The 20,618-nt window shown below is 36.3% G+C and overlaps 5 protein-coding genes across 54 annotated transcripts in view; 1 reads left to right on the top strand and 4 right to left on the bottom strand.

The window, feature by feature from the left end:
• Positions 1–5,874, bottom strand: part of LOC119069220 (modifier of mdg4) — a 67,511-nt gene extending 61,637 nt beyond the window's left edge. For 44 of the 50 annotated variants that reach the window (XR_005086284.1, XR_005086285.1, XM_037173207.1 and 41 more), the window contains exons 1-3: positions 5,715–5,871; positions 4,810–5,047; positions 3,622–4,341 (exon numbers count right to left, since the gene is read on the bottom strand). Coding sequence is in view for 48 of the 50 variants with exons in the window: in XM_037173207.1 (XP_037029102.1) it covers positions 3,622–4,341; positions 4,810–5,023 (934 nt within the window). In the remaining 2 variants the exon portion in view is untranslated. Of the gene's footprint in view, positions 1–3,621; positions 4,342–4,809; positions 5,048–5,714 lie in introns of all 50 variants that reach the window. The other 6 variants (XM_037173246.1, XM_037173245.1, XM_037173236.1 and 3 more) reach the window with 4 other exon arrangements.
• Positions 5,875–10,287: 4,413 nt separating this feature from the next.
• On the top strand, positions 10,288–11,545 carry LOC119069251 (valacyclovir hydrolase). Its single transcript, XM_037173305.1, has 3 exons — positions 10,288–10,927; positions 10,999–11,254; positions 11,326–11,545. The coding sequence occupies exons 1-3, from the start codon at positions 10,411–10,413 to the stop codon at positions 11,438–11,440; spliced, it is 888 nt and encodes a 295-aa protein (XP_037029200.1). The 5' UTR covers positions 10,288–10,410; the 3' UTR covers positions 11,441–11,545.
• Positions 11,546–12,479: 934 nt separating this feature from the next.
• LOC119069281 lies at positions 12,480–13,840 on the bottom strand. The gene is made up of 5 exons (XM_037173343.1): positions 13,686–13,840; positions 13,527–13,632; positions 13,217–13,454; positions 13,085–13,154; positions 12,480–12,755 (listed from the first exon to the last, which is right to left on the bottom strand). Exons 2-5 carry the CDS (start codon positions 13,630–13,632, stop codon positions 12,591–12,593), a joined length of 579 nt encoding a protein of 192 aa, XP_037029238.1. The 5' UTR covers positions 13,686–13,840; the 3' UTR covers positions 12,480–12,590.
• Positions 13,841–14,871: 1,031 nt separating this feature from the next.
• LOC119069267 (sporulation-specific protein 15) lies at positions 14,872–17,207 on the bottom strand. The gene is made up of 4 exons (XM_037173324.1): positions 17,063–17,207; positions 16,704–16,988; positions 16,230–16,640; positions 14,872–15,000 (listed from the first exon to the last, which is right to left on the bottom strand). The coding sequence occupies exons 2-4, from the start codon at positions 16,977–16,979 to the stop codon at positions 14,932–14,934; spliced, it is 756 nt and encodes a 251-aa protein (XP_037029219.1). The 5' UTR covers positions 16,980–16,988; positions 17,063–17,207; the 3' UTR covers positions 14,872–14,931.
• A 281-nt stretch (positions 17,208–17,488) lies between these two features.
• LOC119069248 lies at positions 17,489–18,881 on the bottom strand. Its single transcript, XM_037173300.1, has 4 exons — positions 18,628–18,881; positions 18,248–18,567; positions 17,957–18,185; positions 17,489–17,886 (listed from the first exon to the last, which is right to left on the bottom strand). Exons 1-4 carry the CDS (start codon positions 18,742–18,744, stop codon positions 17,650–17,652), a joined length of 903 nt encoding a protein of 300 aa, XP_037029195.1. The 5' UTR covers positions 18,745–18,881; the 3' UTR covers positions 17,489–17,649.
• Between the last annotated feature and the right edge of the window lie 1,737 nt (positions 18,882–20,618).

Consider the following 20,618-nt stretch of genomic DNA (forward strand, 5'->3'; position numbering starts at 1 on the left):
GAACAGTCGTTTAAGAGGCGCCGAACAGATTCGTTCCTGATAAAATGTAAAAAATATTTAGTCAAGACAGATGATGATGTTCTTCATTAAGGCCTACATAATTCCATGAAGTAAGATCGTTGTGATTTTTGATAACTCGTTCGTTAATGGAGCCTATCAAGTATGTGTATCAGGTTTGGACAATAGACCGTGTGCAGTATAAAAAATTTATTTTTAATTGATGTAGATTATTATACTGTAGAACAAAAGTGTAAACAAAATATCTGAAAAATGTCTGCTTGATTTTATATCTCACTTTAAAAACTGTAATTTGAATGAAACTAAAAGGATATCCGAACCATTCTAATTCATTCCAATTGGATTCTTACTAAGATTCTAATAAGTGGGATGGCATATTGGGATGGCAACAATATTTTTCAATAATTTCTATTAAAAAAATTAAATATTTTTTTCAATGGTTTTCATAGTTAAACTTCTTTTTATTGAAATATGAAACTTTTTTCTGAAAATCGCACACGGTCTATTGTTTTAAGACAACTTCGCCTAAGCGGAGAGCAAAGTCTACTTTGACATATAAAGAAACGAAGACACGACAAATATTTTCAAAAATTCTCTACACATTTTTAGCTTTTAGTGAGATATTTCACGATGTGAAACACATATTAGCCTTGCTTAAGTACAGTCGACTTACTGACCGCGAACAAATGTACGGAAACTGCGCTGATCAAACGGTTTCTTAAGCCTTAAAAGGCTTTACATGTTATTAACATGCAGATGCAAAAGAATATTTTGGACAAGTGAACTGGAGTAATTTTCTATTCACTAAAATTTCCCTGAATCTGTACCGTATTGTATCATGACAATCTACTAATATAACAAGAATTACATTTCCAGTCAACGTTTTATCGACTTGTAAGTATTTAGCAGTGATGGACCGAATGAACGACATTCATCATTAATGTGTGTCTTATTATATCATTAAATCGACCAATTTCGTCACCATGGACACAAATACCATGCAGCTGAAGAGATCAATATTGTGTGTAGAAAGGATACACATCATCTAGATTCAGATTATTCAGCCAACGAGCCAACAAATTATGAATAAATTTCCAAGGAAGACTAACCACACTGAAAACCGAATGAAGAGTGTCGTTTGGGAATGCTTTTGAAAAACATTTCCTAAAATCATCGGTTTGTGTGCCACAAAGGCTCAGTTAAAATTCGAATGACGATTTCATTGTTAAGTACTTTTAGCCGCAGGATATCGAAATTAAATTTTCGTTGTTGCCAGGAATGTATTCTTCTATAAATATTACGAATTGTATTGACCCAAAATATCAATGCTTTAGAACCCTTGTAAATGTGGATTGACGAGAGCACAGCTCAAAAATTCAATATTTCTCTCTAACGGCTTTGTTAGCCGATACGTGAATTTCAAGAATGAACGAATAAGAGAGAATAAGAGAAACATGAATGAAATCCAGTATAGGAAAAAAAATGAATTCGCAACGGTGGCAACACTGTCCCAGCAGACATTTCCTTCGTGGTGTTTGTGTCAAAGATGAACGATAATGGCGGCTATACCGTTTTTCATGCATAATGACATTTGCAACGTATGGAGCGCTATACGACGCCATTATGGCCGACCGACACATACTTCATTTCGGGTTGAAATAACTTTTAACGAAATACACTTTTCACGTCCCAGCTCTTATTTTTCATGTGACAAGAGAACTTTTCCGTTTCACTTCTTACCTTTCGTTCGATTACTCATTTGATGATATATTTTTTAAGCAGTTACGATATCCGTAACCAAGACCGACTTACCAGAAGGTTTTTTTTTTAGATAGCGTCAATTATCGGATTATCAATTGAAAAATCAGTCAACGATATTTGGAACATTACTTCGATTGATAATTCGATATTTTGAGCTGGTCGGACAAGGGTAACTTAATTTATCAAAATAAGAAATCAAAGAAAATTGTGTTCATACCCACCTAAAATTGATTCGGATAAATCAATTTTTCTGCATTACCAACCATGTAGACCAGACCAGAATAGTTGGAAGCCAATCCAGAAATGACGGAACAAAATTCATTAATTAAAATAAACTTTGGATGGAAAGCCACACGACCAAGTTAGCCCAGTGATGCCGAACCATTTTTGCCATTTTGCCCATGTGAAATCGGAATTTAATTAATTAAAATTAAACTCCAGATGGAATGGAACACCAAGCGACCATAGCTGATGTGGTTATTGGTTTTATCGTCTTTTTTCAGTCACAAATACTTTCTGAACAATTTTTGAACATCTGACAATTACACTTCAACCCAACAAAATCCAGACCATATTGTAAACAACAAGAGGTAACATTTTAAACATTCAGCAATCGGTTTAGATTGTTTTCACAATTAGAATGGTTACGATATGGTTTCAGTATAATGGTCTGGTTTCGGTGTTCAAGTTTGGTAACGCGAACGATTTAATTTTTTAAAACGAATAAATTTAAGGAATCTAATTATCCGGTTCGGGTAGGTTTCAAATAAAAAATTATTTTTGTTCTGTTGTTGAAAAGACCAAAGGCAAAACAAAAAGAAGATTGCAATCAATCTATGAATATTTTTGGTGCTGGATGGGCGGAATTGGGGGAAATTTCTTTTTTGCACTTTTGATAGGTAATTACAACCCCCATCCGAGCATCAATATTCGTACAGTGACTGAGATATTTATATAAAATCAATTTGCAATATAATTTTTTTGATAGAAAAATATAATCAAAATTCAACAAGCCATTGTTTTAATCGCAGAAGGGGATCAATGAAGACACTCTCAAGTTTTCAGAATGACAAAATAAATTTTCCCAAATTATAATTGGGGCGTCAATATCAAGACAAACAAAAAAGGAAATGCTTAAAACAATGACTTCTTAAAATTAAGAAATTTTGCTTCGTAGTACCCATTGTGCAGTGATATTCATTAATGTCTTCGGTAACAAAATCAACAATTTAAATTCTCTGTATTAATCTGCGTTCAAATTCGCTAGTCTGAATTTCATAGACTTGAACCGTTGGTTGATTAGAAGGAATAAATCATTTGAATATATCGAACGAGTCCGATGGGACCACAGCTGCTCCTTCGCAGGCAAAAAAAAATGAAAATTCAAAGTAACAAATCGCGTCTGTTCTTCCCCCAATCTTTGTTTCTGGGGTAAAAATAAATTGTTTCTGACCTACCTGCCATAAGAAGTTATTGGCAATGGAAATTGTTGTTAACACAAATTTGGCTGTGTATTTAATTAAGACACCCACATTTTGGAAGCACCATCGTCAAAATCAAAACCAAAAATCACTTTCAATATTCAAGCTTCGCTTCTCTTCCTCTCTCTCTCTATTCTGGTTAATCACTTTTTCTCTTTAAATTATTTCAAGAACAAATAGGAAAAATTCCAAACTATTTCGGTCGAATGATCCAAGGAAAATTTTGTCGTTTTTCTTTAAGTTGAAAAAAAATTGCAAAAATCAAAAATAAAATCGAAACAAAGATTAGGACCGCACAATGTGTTTCAACTACATCCACAAGAAATTTCCGTCCAATGACAAAATGCAATAAGAGACTCACCTTGTGCTTCATTCGCAGATTGGTCTCCAGTTTCGGCATACGGTTCAGCAAATCCAGAAGCTCCTGCTTTGACATCATCATTTTCCGTAAAGTAGCTTGAATCATATTTCATATCGCCGTAGTCGCCTGAGTCGTCTTCAACATAGGTGGTATCCTGGTCGACCGCTTCCACTTCGCCCGTATCGTCGCCGTAGTCCGGTTCCGATTTGGTTGGCATTGTTTCCATGGGCAGGTCAATGAATTCAGTTTCTTCGGCATTTGATTTCGTTTCAATGGTCGTGATAATTTGTTGCTGAGATGTAGGCTCCGATGCTTCGAGTGGGTCACTGTTTTTGGTTCGTTTTAAGGCTGGTGCAGTAACTGGCGTAATACTGCGTGATATAAGTCTTTTTTGTGCAACTACTGGCGCTGGTTTATCATCGCTACTGTCTTCCGATTCCAATTTGTATGATGTACGGCTGATATTGCGCTGTACTCGTGATCGCGGTGATGTTGTCGCTGTTGTGCTAGCAACAGAGGGAGCTGGCGTGGACACTTTCACGGGCGTTTGTGATGAGGCTGGCGTTGCTGGTTCACCGGTTTCGGTGAGCCCTTTTATTTGTAATGCTTCGGCTGTACTGATAAATGTCGGTAATGCGTCTTGTTTCACGTTGACTTCGCCACAATACATAAATTGAATTAAATCTTTGAGGGCGGCGTGACTGACGTCTTTGAGGAATACTGAAATAATTTGAATGAAGGAAAACCAATTAATTTCGTTCGATCGGACAAAGCAACATGAATGGCTAATGTTTCGTCATCTCCTGCGTCGCCGTCGGTTTATCTTTTTAATTCTTTGAAAAAGAAATTTTTTCTCAGTACAAGTTGCATAGCTCGTAACATGCATCGACAGCCTTGAGGCGTTACTTAGAAAATTGAAAATAGACGCCACGATAGTAAAATGACGCCATCGGCGGAAACACTGCAAATTAGTGCTGAAAACGACACAATATCTCCACTGATTCAATATCTTGATATAATGACATTTTACCGCCAAAACTGTCAGTAACTTATGACGATTGAGTCGATACAACATTTTCAAAAAGAAATTATGAAAAAAATCCACTGTTGGGAATCGATTGGAATGTCGAATGACGACGTCAGGATCGAAGCAACAAAAACAAGCGAAAAAAATCGATTTAAACTTACCGAATGCATGTTGATTTGCTGGCATTTGAGTGAACATTTTTCGGAAATATGGTGAACATACAGACAGTACAAGCCGATGCGCTTTAACAAGTTGTCCTTCAGCAGCTAATGTTACGTCTACTAAATCTCCCCGGCAAAGGGATTCATGAAATCCAGCTGATAAGTTGGAATTGAAATTATTCCAACACAGCGAGAATTGTTCTTCGTCCGCCATCTTAGGGACGCTGGCTTTTATTTTCTGGAAAAAAATAATTAAAAGAAAAAGTTAGATTTCTCATTCTCACACAGCAAAAAATTGTTACAATATTGTCCTCGACACCCAGATATTTTTTTCCGTTTCATGGAAATAGAATTTATAAAAATCGATTTTTACGATTATGCGCAACTCAGCTCAGATTAGAATTTCTATGCTGAATGACGGCATCAATTGCCATTTAAAACGAAAAGTAAAATTGAAAATGAAATTCTGTTTTAATTGTCTACACAACAAATATTTTTTTATTTGTTCGAAAAATAATTCGATATTAACTGTGACAGTAATCAGATCCACCAAAAATTGCAATTGAGCGTCATTAAAAGGAGTTCAAAGAAAAGAAAAAAATTATTTCCAAAAAAACTCGAAATTAATTTGTACAAGAAATAAGCACCGTGACTGAAATTAATCTTAAAATTTCTTGAAACTATTTTCGAAAAAAAGGTCGAAGACCCAAAAAAAACAACAGTCGAAAAATCATATAATTTTAAGCGCGTCTAAGTGCCCACCATCTTTGAATTTTCGAAAACGTACAAAACGACAAGTTTGAGGCAAGCAATGGCGGCGATCAATCACAAACATTTCGCACCAAAATTTTCACATAACCCCCATGTTCTAATCAATAAAAATATCAACAAAATGTTTCACAAACCTTTTATTATACACTGAAACACTTTATTTAGTTTTGCAATCTGATTTTCAATATGAATGAAAAAAATTCCGGAGAATTTTCACAACACGTCCGCACTCCGTGACTTTCAGAACTTGAATGAACAGTGTTCGATTATGTAGACGCTTGGCTTTCTTTCGCCTACCCTTCCACTTCCGGTTTTATTATTTCGTTTTAGTGAAATGAGCGCTGTTGATGATTTAGCCCAAATGCATTATCGGATTTTTTTTTGAACATAAATGAGTTTGATGCATTCGCTTCATTTGTTAACGTTTTTTTTGTGGAAGCGTCGGTCAATCAATTAAATGTTTGCAAGTTGATTTAAGAGGGTTAGAACAAAGAAGTAAAAGACACTAAGGATTTTGTGGAAGATAAACAAAATCGGTTTCTGCCTTTACGGCGTAAATTTATAAAAATGTGATTTTTTTTGCTTCCATGATTAGAGGTGTGCACCGCCGATTTTACGCCGGCGCGCCGCCGATTTTTTGCTAAATTTTCGGCGCGCCGCCGCCGAAAAATAATAGCTCACGCCGCCGCCGCCGCCGATTGTATTTTCGTCGCGCCGAAATTTTGTACGTGTACTGCTTTCAACCATTTTAATGGGCGGTAATATAAAGTTAAATTGAAATATCTATACAAAAGTGTGTGCTTGAGTACAAGGTTTGAGCAAATGTTTATCTCTCTTAATTTATAAGTCAGGTTTCTTTATGCTGCTCAGCTAATACACTTATTACTTATAAATTTAAGTTTATCTAAATCTCTTATTTGCGAAAACCTTCTACTACGAACTCACTCCTACATAGAAGATGGACTAAAGACAACGGGAACGGTTATTGCATAAATCGAAAGATAATAGTAGTGAGTTTGCGTAAATGACATAAATTATAGTTGGAAATAAGAAACCTGCAGAACATCTAGTATGAAGATGTGACTTAAAATTTCCAACTTGTAAGTTGACTTATAGCTTATAGGTTATGAAGGATGGCTTACACGGTTTATCTTGCAAAAAAGCGGACGATGGATTCCAGGACATGATGAAGTTAATAAAATCTTTTCTCATGCTCAAATCTGTTACAACCTCCGGACATTTCTAGAGATGACGGTAAAAGACCGGACGTTGGGATTTTGTGCGATGTAACCATTAGATAAATTAGATAAATCAATCATCCAAAAAATCTGGAAAAATTGTAGATAATGCTGAAAGATTCAAGCATAATCATTACATACGTTTAAAAGAAAATTTTTTATTTACACCTATTGCTTTTGAATCACTAGGTTGCATGGGTCCCGAAACAAGTACATTAATTAAGAAATTTTGTTCATTAATGAGAAAAGCTTCTGGCGAACAACGCTCCATGGATTACCAAATACAAAAGATTTCTATTGCAATTCAACGGAGAAACGCTAGTTGCATTTTGTGGACTTTGGGGCGTAACAGAGTTGATGATTTTTATTTATTGTAAATACTTGTTTTTGAAAAGATCGTTTTTTACTGGTTGCGCTTTGCAGCCTTCTCGCTTATATGTCATTTACGCAAACTCACTAATCATTCGTGGATTTATTAAATCAGATGTTTTTAAAATAAAAGGTCAGTGATTGTACATTCAAAATATAAAAGGTGAGATATGTCTCGGTTGATTCCCCTTGTATAAGTTGTTGATACTTCAGATCGCAAGATAGTAAGAATTCAGTGTTCGTAAAAAGGATTGCGCACGCTTTTTCAAATGTTTTTGCATTATTTTCGAAAATTTAGATTTTTTGTAAATTTATCGGCGCGCCGATCGGCGCACCGCCGCCGACTATAAATTTCTCTCGGCGCGCCACCGCCGATCCCTTACCAGTCGGCGCACCGCCGCCGATTATTTTAAGATCGGCGCACACCTCTATCCATGATTGTAAAATAGGTATTTAATAGCCACCGAGAGATAATGGTTATTTATGACATCGAGTGCAAAGTTCTTTATTAGGCTCTAGATATGAAATTATGACTAGGTCACAGGCCGTGTAATAATCATACAACGATGAAGTCATCTACTGTACAGTTTGAATTTTTTTTGCATATTATCGTGCTGGGTTGCATGAAATCAAATCTTTTTTAGCCAATAGATGTGTAGGTTGCCACTTAAGACTGTATTATCACAGAGTTTTCCTAAAAGTATAATAACAATTCACGTTCTGATGTCAGATTTCCTTTGCGCAATCTAGACAAGTATTCATGATTTTGTAAACTTAATGTAACTTTTGTTATTTTCTAATGACATTTCATGATATGTTCATGTTTCATGACGAAATATTTATCGATTTCTAAACTTGAGAAGCTTTTTTTGGGCAAGAACCAATTCCAAGGCAGCGTTACAGTTACTCAACTCACTTCAATTATTCAAAAATCATCAACTCACTTCATTATCATATAGGTAAGAATGCGTTGAAATTTATTTTTTAGCCCGTAAGAAGTACTGGGGGCTTATAAGAACACCATGCCGTTTGTAACATGTGGAATTCGAAGCAGACAGTAAGGGCAAAGCATTTGTCTATGATTATAGTCTGTCTGTCCGTCCGTTAGAATCACGGACTAATTAGGGCTACGGATGCACTAGGGTCACGTACGTAATGGGTTTACGGGTCGTACGGGACTCAGTCGCAGCAAACGCTCCGACTGTTCTGACGGCGTGAATTTGTTTACCTGAAAACGAATCTTTAAACCCAATTCGTATATCATAGACCTTAATGGTTAAAAAAACATTGAAAATGTCAAATGGCGTTCCAGTGTTGCTACGTTTTCCTTCTTATACAAAATTGCATGTGTTGTGTTGTATGTTTTAATTCATACGAAAAAAACTTACGTCCTATCTTTTTTGGCGTTAGCAAGTTTTTTATTTTGTATAACAAGCATTTCAAATCAATCAAATTTCAAATCAGATCATTCGATAAAATATAAAAGATTTCTTCCAATTTCGCCGTGCTGTCAAAGGTCCCCATCACGCTCGCAGCGTTTGTTCTTTGGATAGCAATGCTCAACCGTTGTTTCAAATATTGTTTTGACCTTTTTTCTCCTGTAGTTGCGTGAATGAGTTTTCCTAAGTTATCGGTGAATTTGACAGCTTCCTCACACCATGGGCCTTACGTCTCGCAAGCAAAGGGCAGAAAGATGTGGTTGTCTGCTATTATTTTCTTGTAATTGTTTGATTTTTCGGCTTGCTAAACTGCCTGTTCTTAACGAAGAAGAATGAACATATGATGAAGCCAGTGTGTCACGAATCGTTGCGTCCCATACGAGCATTGTCCCGTTACTCCATGGGATTAAAGTAACTCCGTCCGCCCTTTTTCCACTATCTCTAAAAAGTGGTGGTTCTAATTTCGAAGGAAAGTTAGCAGACTGTAGACCTCTGTGTAGGATGTTGTTGAAATAACTATGACGGGGAAGACGACCAGCACTATATTTACACGACAATCCATGTATGCCGTATTTTTCCACTTGGCGTCAACGTTTGCATTTATGAGGAATGCATGCATACGTCCAAAGCCAAACGTAAGGCGACCGAAATTCGGAAAGAATTATCGTCAAGTAAAGTTCCGATATGTCGTGATGGTAGAACAGTGAGCCATCCATTAGATACCTTTGCGAGAGATGCCATGTATATTGCCTTTTTTTCTATCTGTATTTGAAAGAAACGTAGATGAGTCTAAATTTTGTCCATGTTAATTATTTACTTAGCGTATGATTTGACTCAAAATTTACAATTCTCGAAGCAAAAAAACATATCGCTGACATCAGTAATTCTATGACGAAATGTAATAGAATCATACACCGGTTCCAAATTCCACAAAAATTCTAAGATGTCACTATTTATGCATCCCTCACATATGCATGCATAGTGAATGTCTCGCGTGCTCAATAGTATTATACATAGATTTCATAATGCTCAGTGCAGGTTGGCCTCCAATCACCTCACACACTTATGCTTGGTTTCCACTTACTCCGTTTACACTCCGTTTCTCTCAGTTTACGGTTTGAACAAAAGAAAATAGTCGTGGTTTCGCTCAACGGAGGCAAAACGGCGTAAGCGGAAATCAAGCATTAGACACATCACTAATTTCTTACAAAATAGCACAGATAGCAAATGTGGTGCCATAGACGGAAATTTCCAAACCTTCATGAAGACAAGATCATAAGTGTGTTTCATTTGACATATCATACGTATCATCAAACGCATTCAACCAATTATTATAATTCGGGCTTTCCGGTAATTTAGCTTCGTGATTTTCAATATGGTTGGCCTTGATGTTCTCCCTTTCTAACTCGTGATATGAATGGTAACGGGAATCGTGTCAATGCTGCGTACAATGTGGGGAAAAAAGACAACCACAATACATAAATATTGTTGATGCTTCTCATTTAAGAATTTGTTTCAAAAGAAAATAAAATTTCTTGAATGTTTTTCAGGACTAAAATCCCCAAAAATTCTGAATTTTCTTTACAATTCGCTAATTTTTAATATGAAACTGAAAGCTCTGCATAAAAATTTAACTGTGAGCGAAGCAATGGCAGTTGAGTCATTTTATGGATTAAGAACGAAGTATATAAGCCTGTTTAAATGAAATTTTCCATTTAAATTGTGTTTGATGCCATTATCAGTTTTGCAGTGTTTGAATTACGTTCAGCTTATCGCTTGCACAAATGTTTTCCTTGTTTAAACAAAGAATACGCGTATGTCACACTGCTCGTCTATGTGATCACGTCCTATTTCGTATGAATTCAACGAAATTTATTGAGAAAAATGCAGTGGTTAGGGGTAGCAAATTGCATTACATAAAGGCGGGCGAAGAAAATGGGAGAAGCGCTGTGTTATTGATGCCCGGTGCGTTGGGATCAGGCATTACCGACTTCAAACCGCAAATCAATGATCTACCGAAACTTTTGCCAAACTATGCCGTAATTGCATGGGATCCTCCCGGTTACGGGCAGTCCACTCCACCGATTCGACAATTTACAAAAGATTTTTTTACGAAAGATGCTGACTATGCAGTGGAATTGATGAAAACCATCGGGTACGATGCTTTTTCAATACTCGGTTGGAGTGACGGCGGTATAACTGGTATGGTATTGGCAGCTAAATATCCACTTGTGGTGGAAAAGCTAGTGATTTGGGGGTCGAATGCGTACATCATCGAAAAAGAAACTAAAATTTACGAGAGTAAGTTGAACGTAATAACCGCAAAAAATGGTCCACGTATTAAAATGTCTCTCTGGTATGATCAAAATAAGGCATACGAGATGTGAGTAATTGGTCGCCTAGGATGCGGGAACCAATGGAAAAAATGTACGGTGCGGAAAATTTCGCCCGATTGTGGAGCGACTGGGTCGACGTTTTTCTCAAATTGTACCGTGAGGACAACGGTGAAATTTGCGCAAAAAGTTTGCACAAGATTGTGTGTCCAACGTTTATTTTGCACGGCTTGAAAGATCCAATGATTGCCGAAGAGCATACCGATCATTTGAGAAAAAATATTGCCATAACTGAGTGAGTATAAAACAGCCCGTCCATTCATGTCGATGAGTCTGATTTTTCTGATATTCGACTCTTCAATCTAGATATTTTGAGTTTAAAGACGGCAAACACAACATACATTTGAGATATGCTGACGAATTCAACAAACTGGTTGCCGCATTTTTGCAAAAAGATTTTCCGTCCAAATCAAAAATTTAAAATATTTTCTTATGCTTCCGAGTGAATAAAAGCCGCCTAATAATTTTCATTGTTTACATTGTTGGCTTGTCACTGTATTAATGAAATACATTGCAATTATATGGAGTTTGAGGTTTAAATTGAATCAGATCTGTACTGTTCAACGAAATGAAAACGTTTCCTGACTAAAACGTCGTTAGCTTTACTGTCACATTAACATTGAACAGTCTTGCGCTTCTGATGTTCTGCTTTAATGCATCTATTTCATTGTTAGAAATCGTACAACCTTGGTATAGTAACCGGTGTCGATTTTAGGATTATTTTTCGAATTACTTCAGATTCTAAATTCGAATGACAGAACCAAACTCTCGAAATTTATCGATAAAGTACTTGGGTGAAGAAGGTGGTGTTGGTTTCAAAAAATATATTTGGTATAAGCTACAGTTTCAATAACATCTAAGCAAGGACGCAGGAGTCTAAAATGTAGAATCAATTTTTTTCAGCTGATCCACACATACAATCAAAACGGTTTATACTGGTCCGTACGGTTGAAGCTGCTACACCTACACACACGCGCGTGGTAGTGGTAAAACCGTATAAAGACGTAAAAACCGTTTTAATTGTTTTTGTGGATCAGCTGAAAAAAATTAAGCAAATTCATGCTGAAATTTCACTGCTTCTAAATGTACCATGACTTTCCGTTTATGTTTGACTAAGTTGTAACATTGCGACTAAAGACCGATACTTAACTCATGCACTCCGTTTTTGACACCGTTTAGAAAATACGCATGCTCAGAGAGAGTATATATTCTCTTTGCGCATGCGCAATATGCAAACGGATACCAAAACGGAGTGTATGCGATCCACGCTTAAGGCTATGTCATTTGTGAATGTCCAGAGAGTGTTGAACACAGTGTAGAGAGAATGACTTGAGAGTTTAGTATTTCTCCCCTTGAATGGTAATATCAACATGTTAAATAGAAACTCGATGGTAAGTATCCTTCAACTGTTTACGGGTTATCTTTAATTTATTTTTGCTGGAGTGTCGTATAGGACGTGGTGATTATGCAATTCGTTTTTATGTCGTTTTTAACACAAAAAATTCTGTTTTGAGATTATGCCGCGATTTATTTTCTTGGTTATACAAAGTTAGTTGACAAAAAGAAATGTCTTACGTACAAGTGCAAACACATTTTGGTTCTCGCGTTGTAGTCGTTGTTCTACGCGTGGTAGTGATCGTTGGCCTTGGTGTTGTTGTCGTTGTTGGCGGTGGAACGTAAACCGGTCTAGTAACTGAAGCTGCCTGTTCCAATTCTTTTTTCGAGACGCAGCCATCCTAAAGTGTTGACAAACGAATTTGTGTATATTTTACGAGCGAGAATCATTGACCGTCGATTATTAAGAATTATTGGTCGAAAGTTTACTTTATCGAAACTTATCGCTTTTGTGAACTACGAACCAATTTATTAGGTTTTAGGGCTATTCATAAATTATGTCACGCAAAACCGCTCTGCCACAAAAAAAATGTATGGACTGTTACCGTGCCCGATACCCCTTCCTCAACTCTCTAACGTGACGTATATTTTATGAACATGATATCCCCACAACCCCACATCATATTTTTACAAAATTTAATTCTTTCGCACAAGCTCAGAAATAACTTACGGGGAAGAAAAAGCGAATGTTTTGGCTCAACATTTGATCCTCGCTAAATTCTCGAATGAACGATGCTTTTCTGAAATGTTAAATTTACAATATGAGCCACTTGTGGGCATTGTATCAAAAGGGCGCATATACTTTTCGCCTCCTGATTTCGGATAGACCGTGATCAAATCTGCAGTAAATACCGGACGGTAGCCTCTCATGTCTGCAACATATTGAGTCGAATATTTTTTTCCTTCAAGTACATGCCCGTAACATCCCAATCTAACTCCATCATCATCGGTGGTTGTGTGATGAAAGTGTTTATTTTCCGATAGCTCGTAGCCGAATTTATGTTGTTCCGTGCCAACATTAGATCTGTATTCAGTCTTATCTGATTCAGAAAAAAAAACGCTTACATTGCACATGTGATGCAAGAGAAGTACGATTTAGAATTAAAATGAACCTGGTGTAATTGCTTGTGATGTTATAGCGGCACCTGTATTTGTTATAGCTGCAATGGACAATCCGAATATTCCGAAGAAAGTTACCAACAAGAGTGTTAGTTTCATCTGAAATCTAGTATGAGGTACGATGCAATTTCGAGTAATTGAAGGTGGCTTACCCTTGATAATCAATTTTTTTCTGAGGATAGTTTAGCGTTTGGTTGTTCCTTATTCGATCTAACTCGATTGACTGAGGAAAATATTTTTTGAAAATAATTTTAATCGAGTCGTAATCAGCAAAATTGCTTAATTTACATAGACACAAATTCAAAATTCGAAGAAGAAAAAAACAAAATTTGATAAGAAGTTCATAAGTTGATCGGATCGCACAATTAACTAAATATTGAGACAAAATCTTTTTTTTTTGTGCAGCAGCAGCGATATAACATGTAAACTGAAAACGTACTAAGTATAGCTTTTGCTGATTTGGCTTCCCTTTAATTTTGGTTTTAAGTTTGAAATTTGAAATTTCATGTTCTCGAAATAGCGAATATGTTCTCGGTTTCGCCTCGAATGATTTACAGTTCCTTGAACATAAAAAACCCTTCAAACTTCTTGTAGCATAACGGCTATTTTCCTAACGCATGCTAAGAGGATTGTTTAGTGAAGAGCCGGAGACGAGTTCTGGAAACGAATTTGCCAAAATATCATTTTAGCACAAGTTAGGAACAACGTTTTTCCTAAAGAACGTTGGAAATGTGCGACCAAGTTACGATATTACAAAACTAGTTTCGAAATATACTATTTCTGTGCCCAATTTAATATTACGCTCGATCGTGCCTCTAGCTAAAAGAGCAACAAACCCCGGTATTTCTTTTAAATTCAATTTAAATTCTAAATTCTGAAGAAACTTCAGAAAATTGTGCAAAATTTTCCAGAAATTGTAGAAACCCCAAGAAAATAGTCCCTGTGACCATAAGCCAGGGCTTATTTTAATAAATTAAATTTCCGATTAAAATACCCGATGGTTACGATATTCAGGTTTCAAAACACACAATACGTGAATTTTCGGGAATTTAATTCCTTAAAAATATGCCCTGCCCTAAACATGCTTGTAAAATCCTATATATCACTAATCTTCCGAAAGTTTCCTTACTTGGACACCGAATCTTACGAATATTAGGGAGATTACGATTTTCACTTATTACAAGTTGAGGTAAGTTTACTTCAACTTATAATTATAGTGAAAACCGCAATCTACCTACTGCACTTTACTTAATAAGGTAAAATAAGAACAAAAGTTACATTGGTCGTCTCATCTCACTTCACGTTTATTTACTTTTTACGAAATAAAATCCATTTTGTTTGAAAAAAAAAGCCCGCAAGGACACTGCCATCAGGATCTCACATTATGCCAACGGTAAATTATGATTTCATTGTTTCAATTTGATTATCCAGCAGTTTAATCTTCTCTTCATATCCCTTACGTAGTTCCTATAATACGATTTTATTATATACTTACATAAAGTTAACGGCAGTCCATAAAGTACGGATGGCCCTTTTCGGTTGTGTGGCACGGTGCGGTTGAATGAATTTTAACTGATTATTTCGATGCACTTTTGATATTTTTGGATATTATTAGTCAGCTCGGAGCCCTGAACAAGGTTCCACAAAAATTTGTGATTTTCATCCGTACGTGCATAGCCTATCCTGTCGACAGAGAGAGAGAGTGGTACAAAACTGGTTATGGTTGCAATCGGTAGTGCCTGAAATTCTAATAACAATTGTGCAAAAAAAAATTACCATTAGTGCAAGGGAAGCCGGCAGAGACACGCTAAAGTTTAAAAAGCGTGATTTTCAAAGAGTCATACATGCGTGGATACTTGAGGGATGAAGCTAATAAATAGTTCTCGCAGTAGAGCAACATCTCCTTTACCAATTACCAAAAAAATGATTTTTGGGGACAGTCTTCGTAGAGGCCGACAGTAGCTCAAAGTTTTTCCCTCATATTTGGTAAAATTTGCGAGTTTCAGAGGCACCTGAAACCCACTCGTTCAAATTTTTTGTTATTAAAATGGGTAATTCTGAAATGCTGGAAGTCTCAGCTGTCCATCGACACCACACTTACAATGACTCATGTCAACAGTGCCGACATGTTGCGTGAATAAGTGAAATTTGTCCTTCCACGACGAAATTTTGTGCTTGAATTGTAAAATCTTTGAAAACACCGCTGGGATGATTTGTTTGATTAACAAAGTTATAGAGACAACAGAAAAACCAAAAAACATCGATATTTTGCTCTTCATATAGATATTTCAAATCATGCACAAAATTGGTAAAGGAGATGTTGCTCTACTGCGAGAACTATTTATTAGCCTCATCCCTCAAGTATCCACGCATGTATGACTCTTTGAAAATCACGCTTTTTAAACTTTAGCGTGTCTCTGCCGGCTTTCTTTGCACTAATGGTAATTTTTTTTTGCACAATTGTTATTAGAATTTCAGGCACTACCGATTGCAACCATAACCAGTTTTGTACCACTCTCTCTGTCGACAGGATAGCCTATGCACGTACGGATGAAAATCAAAATTTTTTGTGGAACCTTGTTCAGGGCTCCGAGCTGACTAATAATATCCAAAAATATCAAAAGTGCATCGAAATAATCAGTTAAAGTTCATTCAACCGCACCGTGGTGGATTTAAATGATCAGAGTAAAATTTACCTTGAAAATCTCCGACTGAATATCGTACTCAGATTTGATGTCGTTGTACATCTTTTGCGATAGCGCCAATTTCTTAGTCGTAATTTCAAGTCGGTCGCGTTCATTCTTCAAACGCAACTCCATTGTATCGAACCGAGACTGGAAATGCAGATTTTCCGCATTCCTTAAATTGAGCATCTCTTTCGTAATTTCAAGGACATCCTTTGTCGCATCCATTTGATTCTTAAGTGCCTTCAACTGTTGTTCCTGCTGTTTGCACACCTTGGTCTTTTCAAATAACAACAATTTGGCTTTGGCTAGCACATCGTCCTCTTGTTTATTCTTTTTGCCTTTACCGGCTACGGCACCGGGCTGTTTATTTTCTAATTCCACCAATTGCCTCTTGAGCCTTTCATTTTCGGCCTTAATGATCTGAAATTTAAATCCACACACGACATTAATACAAATTAATACTGGAAGAATTCCGTGGCATACTTTAGATTCCATCTCCTGTTGGCTCAACTTCGATCGTACATGTTCAATGAATTTTTTCCTGTCCGCTTCCATACTGTTCACAATTTCGAGAAAATTAATTTCCGTTCTCTTAACCGGAGCTCCATTTTGGGGTTTCTCTTCGACATTCTCGTCATCTTTGTTATTCAAACTATCTTCAATTGACTGAAGTATTTCTTTATCTTCATCATTCGAGACTGTTGCATTTTCCAGCGAGGCACTCACTTCGACAATTTCCGCATTAATATTGGACGACATTATTTTAAGCTGTTGATTGGAAAGGTTAATGATTTGAATACAAATAAGCGGTAACCCGATATATCACAATCAAATTTTCTTACTCTTTTCAGATGTTTATTACGACGTGAATTGAAACCAGAAAAAAAAAATTTTGTCTTGAAATTTTATTCACCCAATTCCATTACACAGTTGGAAATTGTAAAAAAAACTAAAATGTTCTCGCGAACCTCGTGTTATGCGAGAGAAAATGTTGTTTCTACTTTTTATTTATAACTTCGTATGTTTGAATCGGGATTTATTTTCGGTGCGTTTTCCACAACATATAGATATGTCGGTTGGAAAACACTGCGATTTTCGTGACTACAATTTAGTCGGAAAATGCAAGTAAAAAGTTCAGGACATTTTTCGATCTATCAATATTTATGGGAGTGTTGTAGGTAGAAGATGACTTATGCGTGACCCGAAGAAAGTTTTTTATTCTTCTGAACAATCCACTCCTTTCATTTACGAAGGAAAAAAAATCATTCAATTGCTAAGAAAAGTGGTTTATTGCCATCAACTCAATTCAAGATTATTTTCCATTAATAAACATCTTGCAATTAAGAACATTATCCGTTAGTGTAGCGCCTAAACGTCACGTCGATTAGAATCAATTCCGAAATCGTTTTTTTGTAAAAAAAAGTAATCACTAACCCGCCTTTGAGCTGAAGCAAACTTCACTAATGACACCCGTTGTGTCTGCAACATACACCTTACTATCCGCTCCCATACAAATGGCATTGATAAACCTACCAATAGTAACTTCACCCACATTTCGGGGACTATTTTCCACTTCGATCCATTTTTTTACTTTGCCATCGTATCCAGCTGTATATAGATCTGATCCAGATGCACAGACTGTATTTATAATCATTTCGTGAGCATCCTGGATTACAGAAGCAAATTTAGTTCGAATAGAGTCGCCAATTGATTTTCTGCTGAATCGATGGACTTACTTCCTTATTCCAAACCGAATCAAATGGTTGCTTGTTACGCACCAAAGATATTCCTTTACCACTTCTCGTTGTAAAGACTAGGTACATGCTGATTTCATTTTCCTTCGGTCCGAACAGTGTCACTGGAGCACGTCCCTCGATCGTTGCTTTTGTAACGTATCTCCCAGTTTTTCCTTCCAATAAATCGGTTATAACGCAATCCAGATCACGAGCCGTGTAAAGAAGGTTCCTAATTAATGAGTACGAACTGATACAGATGCAATTCTCGGTAGACAAAAAATTCATTTATACTTCTCAACAGCCATCGATCGAACCTCTTCAACGATATTATATTTGAATGTAATTTTGTTGTCCACCCATTTAATAACAATGCCCTTATCGTCACCCGAATAAAGGACGTCGTCCACACATACCAATGATATTATTTCGTCGTGATCGGTTTTCATTAGTATGATCGGTTCACATGAATTGGCCAATGGATTTTCGAAATATTTAATTGTACCGTCGCAACTGCTTGAGTAAATTACTCCCTTGGAATTGGCACAGATTGCATAAATGTAGGAGTCATGAGCATTTATGTCTTTTACAAGTTCTAGCTTATCGTTCCACACCTAATGTTTGGATATGGAATTAAGATGAGAAATTTAAGCAACAACTCACGCCAAACAAACCTTTATTTTTCCATCTGCTCCACCAGAATACAAATAGCCATTCAAATATAACAAACAAGTCGCATCGCCAGTATGCTTCACCTCGTCGGCCGAAAATTTGGTCACTTTGCCAATCATTTTGTCGTCATTTAATTTGCAAATTTAATAATTTTTCTTGATTGTCTCCTTGCTACAATCACACTGTGTGTCGGTCAGTGAATTATTGATTTTGTTTTGCTGAATTTTAGAAATACAACACTCAAAATATCATCGCCTCTCCTTTATGTAATTCGTGATGCTATTTTAAGATGAATTGATGTAAGATCATCGTGTGTACATTTGTGTGTGAGGTGAGAAGGAATTGGCGTAAATCATATAATATTTCATCGAATTTAATTTGTTTTAAAGATGAGTTTCAAGTAAAAACAGTGATGACGATGGTAAGGACTTTTTTTTGAATTCATTGCTACTGTTGAATAGAAAGTTAAAGACAAAATTGGTTGGAGATTTTTAGTTCTCAGCATAGACAGAGTGGGTACTGACTTCAGAAAATCACTAGTAAACCGTTGGAAAATCAGAGTAAATCAGAGTAAAGACAATGCGCTGAGGATTTTCTACTATTTTGAGAAGATTTTCTATGCTGGATTTTCAAGGATTTTCAAGACAATTCTCAAAACTTAAGAAGAAATTTCTTAAATCCTTGAAAATCTAGCAAAAACAGTATAGAAAATCCTCATAAAACCAATGAAAATCCTCAAAAGAATTTTCTTTTTGAAATTCCTTTGTCAACGAAATTTACATTTCGTTTTATGAGTAGTCTTTGAGGACTTTCTATGGGGATCTGGAGCATTTTCTGACGAATTTTCTTTCGACTGCCAGAGTATTTTCTACGAATATCTGCCCCTCAGGAAAATAATAAGTTTTGCACATAAATACGTAATCAGCTATTACTGTGCTCTCTACTCTGGAAGCAAAACTTGTCACGAAGTAAATTCACAAAATTTACTCAATACAGTGTTTCCTCCTAGCTATCATACCGTCGAAATTTTTGCTCAGTAAAATAGCGTTGGGTTAAAAATGCAATAGTATTTTACATGACTAGGGATAAAAAGATGAAAAGTAGAGTTTTCGTGTGAATTTTGTTGATCCGAGGCGAAGCCGAGGTCAATAAACACACGAAAACGAGACTTTTCATCTTTTTATCCCTAGTCATGTAATGGATTTTACATGCTGAGGGCGTCGAAAGAAGTGCTTAAAACATGAAAAGTACGGTTTTCGACGTATGTAGCATGTAAGATGGATTTACTCGCGGGTATCACAATCGTATTCATTTTTCATACTCCCATAGTATAGATATGTGATCTACGAAAGTATAGTTTCCATATTTTATGGGATCATATTTGTACTCGGCGTAGGGTAATTTGGCACACAGTGCTAAAAGAACGCATTTTTCAACTACGTAAAAGGTGAACTCGCACATGATTTTTCGATACCAAAATTTTGTAAAAGGAGTCATTAAGTCGATGACATGGTTAAAAATTATTTGCAGCAATAACCTTGCGCGTGCGAGTTCACCTTTTACGTAGTTTAAAAGTGCGTTCTTTTGGCACCGTGTGCCAGATTACCAATATACCTTGTACTCGTATGTCATTGACCAAGTGGAATGTGAATGATTCAGTTCTTCAGGATGTTAGAGTTTGATGTCCTAAAGTCAATAAGAAATTACTCCGATGTGAGCATGTTTCAACAGTCTTTGTAAGGAAAATTTTTTTGTCACTCGCTCACCAGAACCTGTTAAATCTGACACCCAGTGAGAGCGAGATCCAAGAAGCTTTTCTGCAGAATATGTCGTCCTTTGAAAAAATTAGGGTCATCGCAATGGGATAAATAAGCATAATTTTAGCATCACCGATATGAGTTTTCATGTCATGATTAGTCCTCGAAGCCAGACTTTCGTTGCGTAATGTGAAATGGGCATTGTGAATGTCTGAATAATATAGGGACAGAGGAAC

The sequence above is a fragment of the Bradysia coprophila genome (genome assembly GCF_014529535.1).
Source record: "Bradysia coprophila strain Holo2 chromosome X unlocalized genomic scaffold, BU_Bcop_v1 contig_26, whole genome shotgun sequence".
In the NCBI taxonomy this organism is placed as follows: domain Eukaryota; kingdom Metazoa; phylum Arthropoda; class Insecta; order Diptera; family Sciaridae; genus Bradysia; species Bradysia coprophila.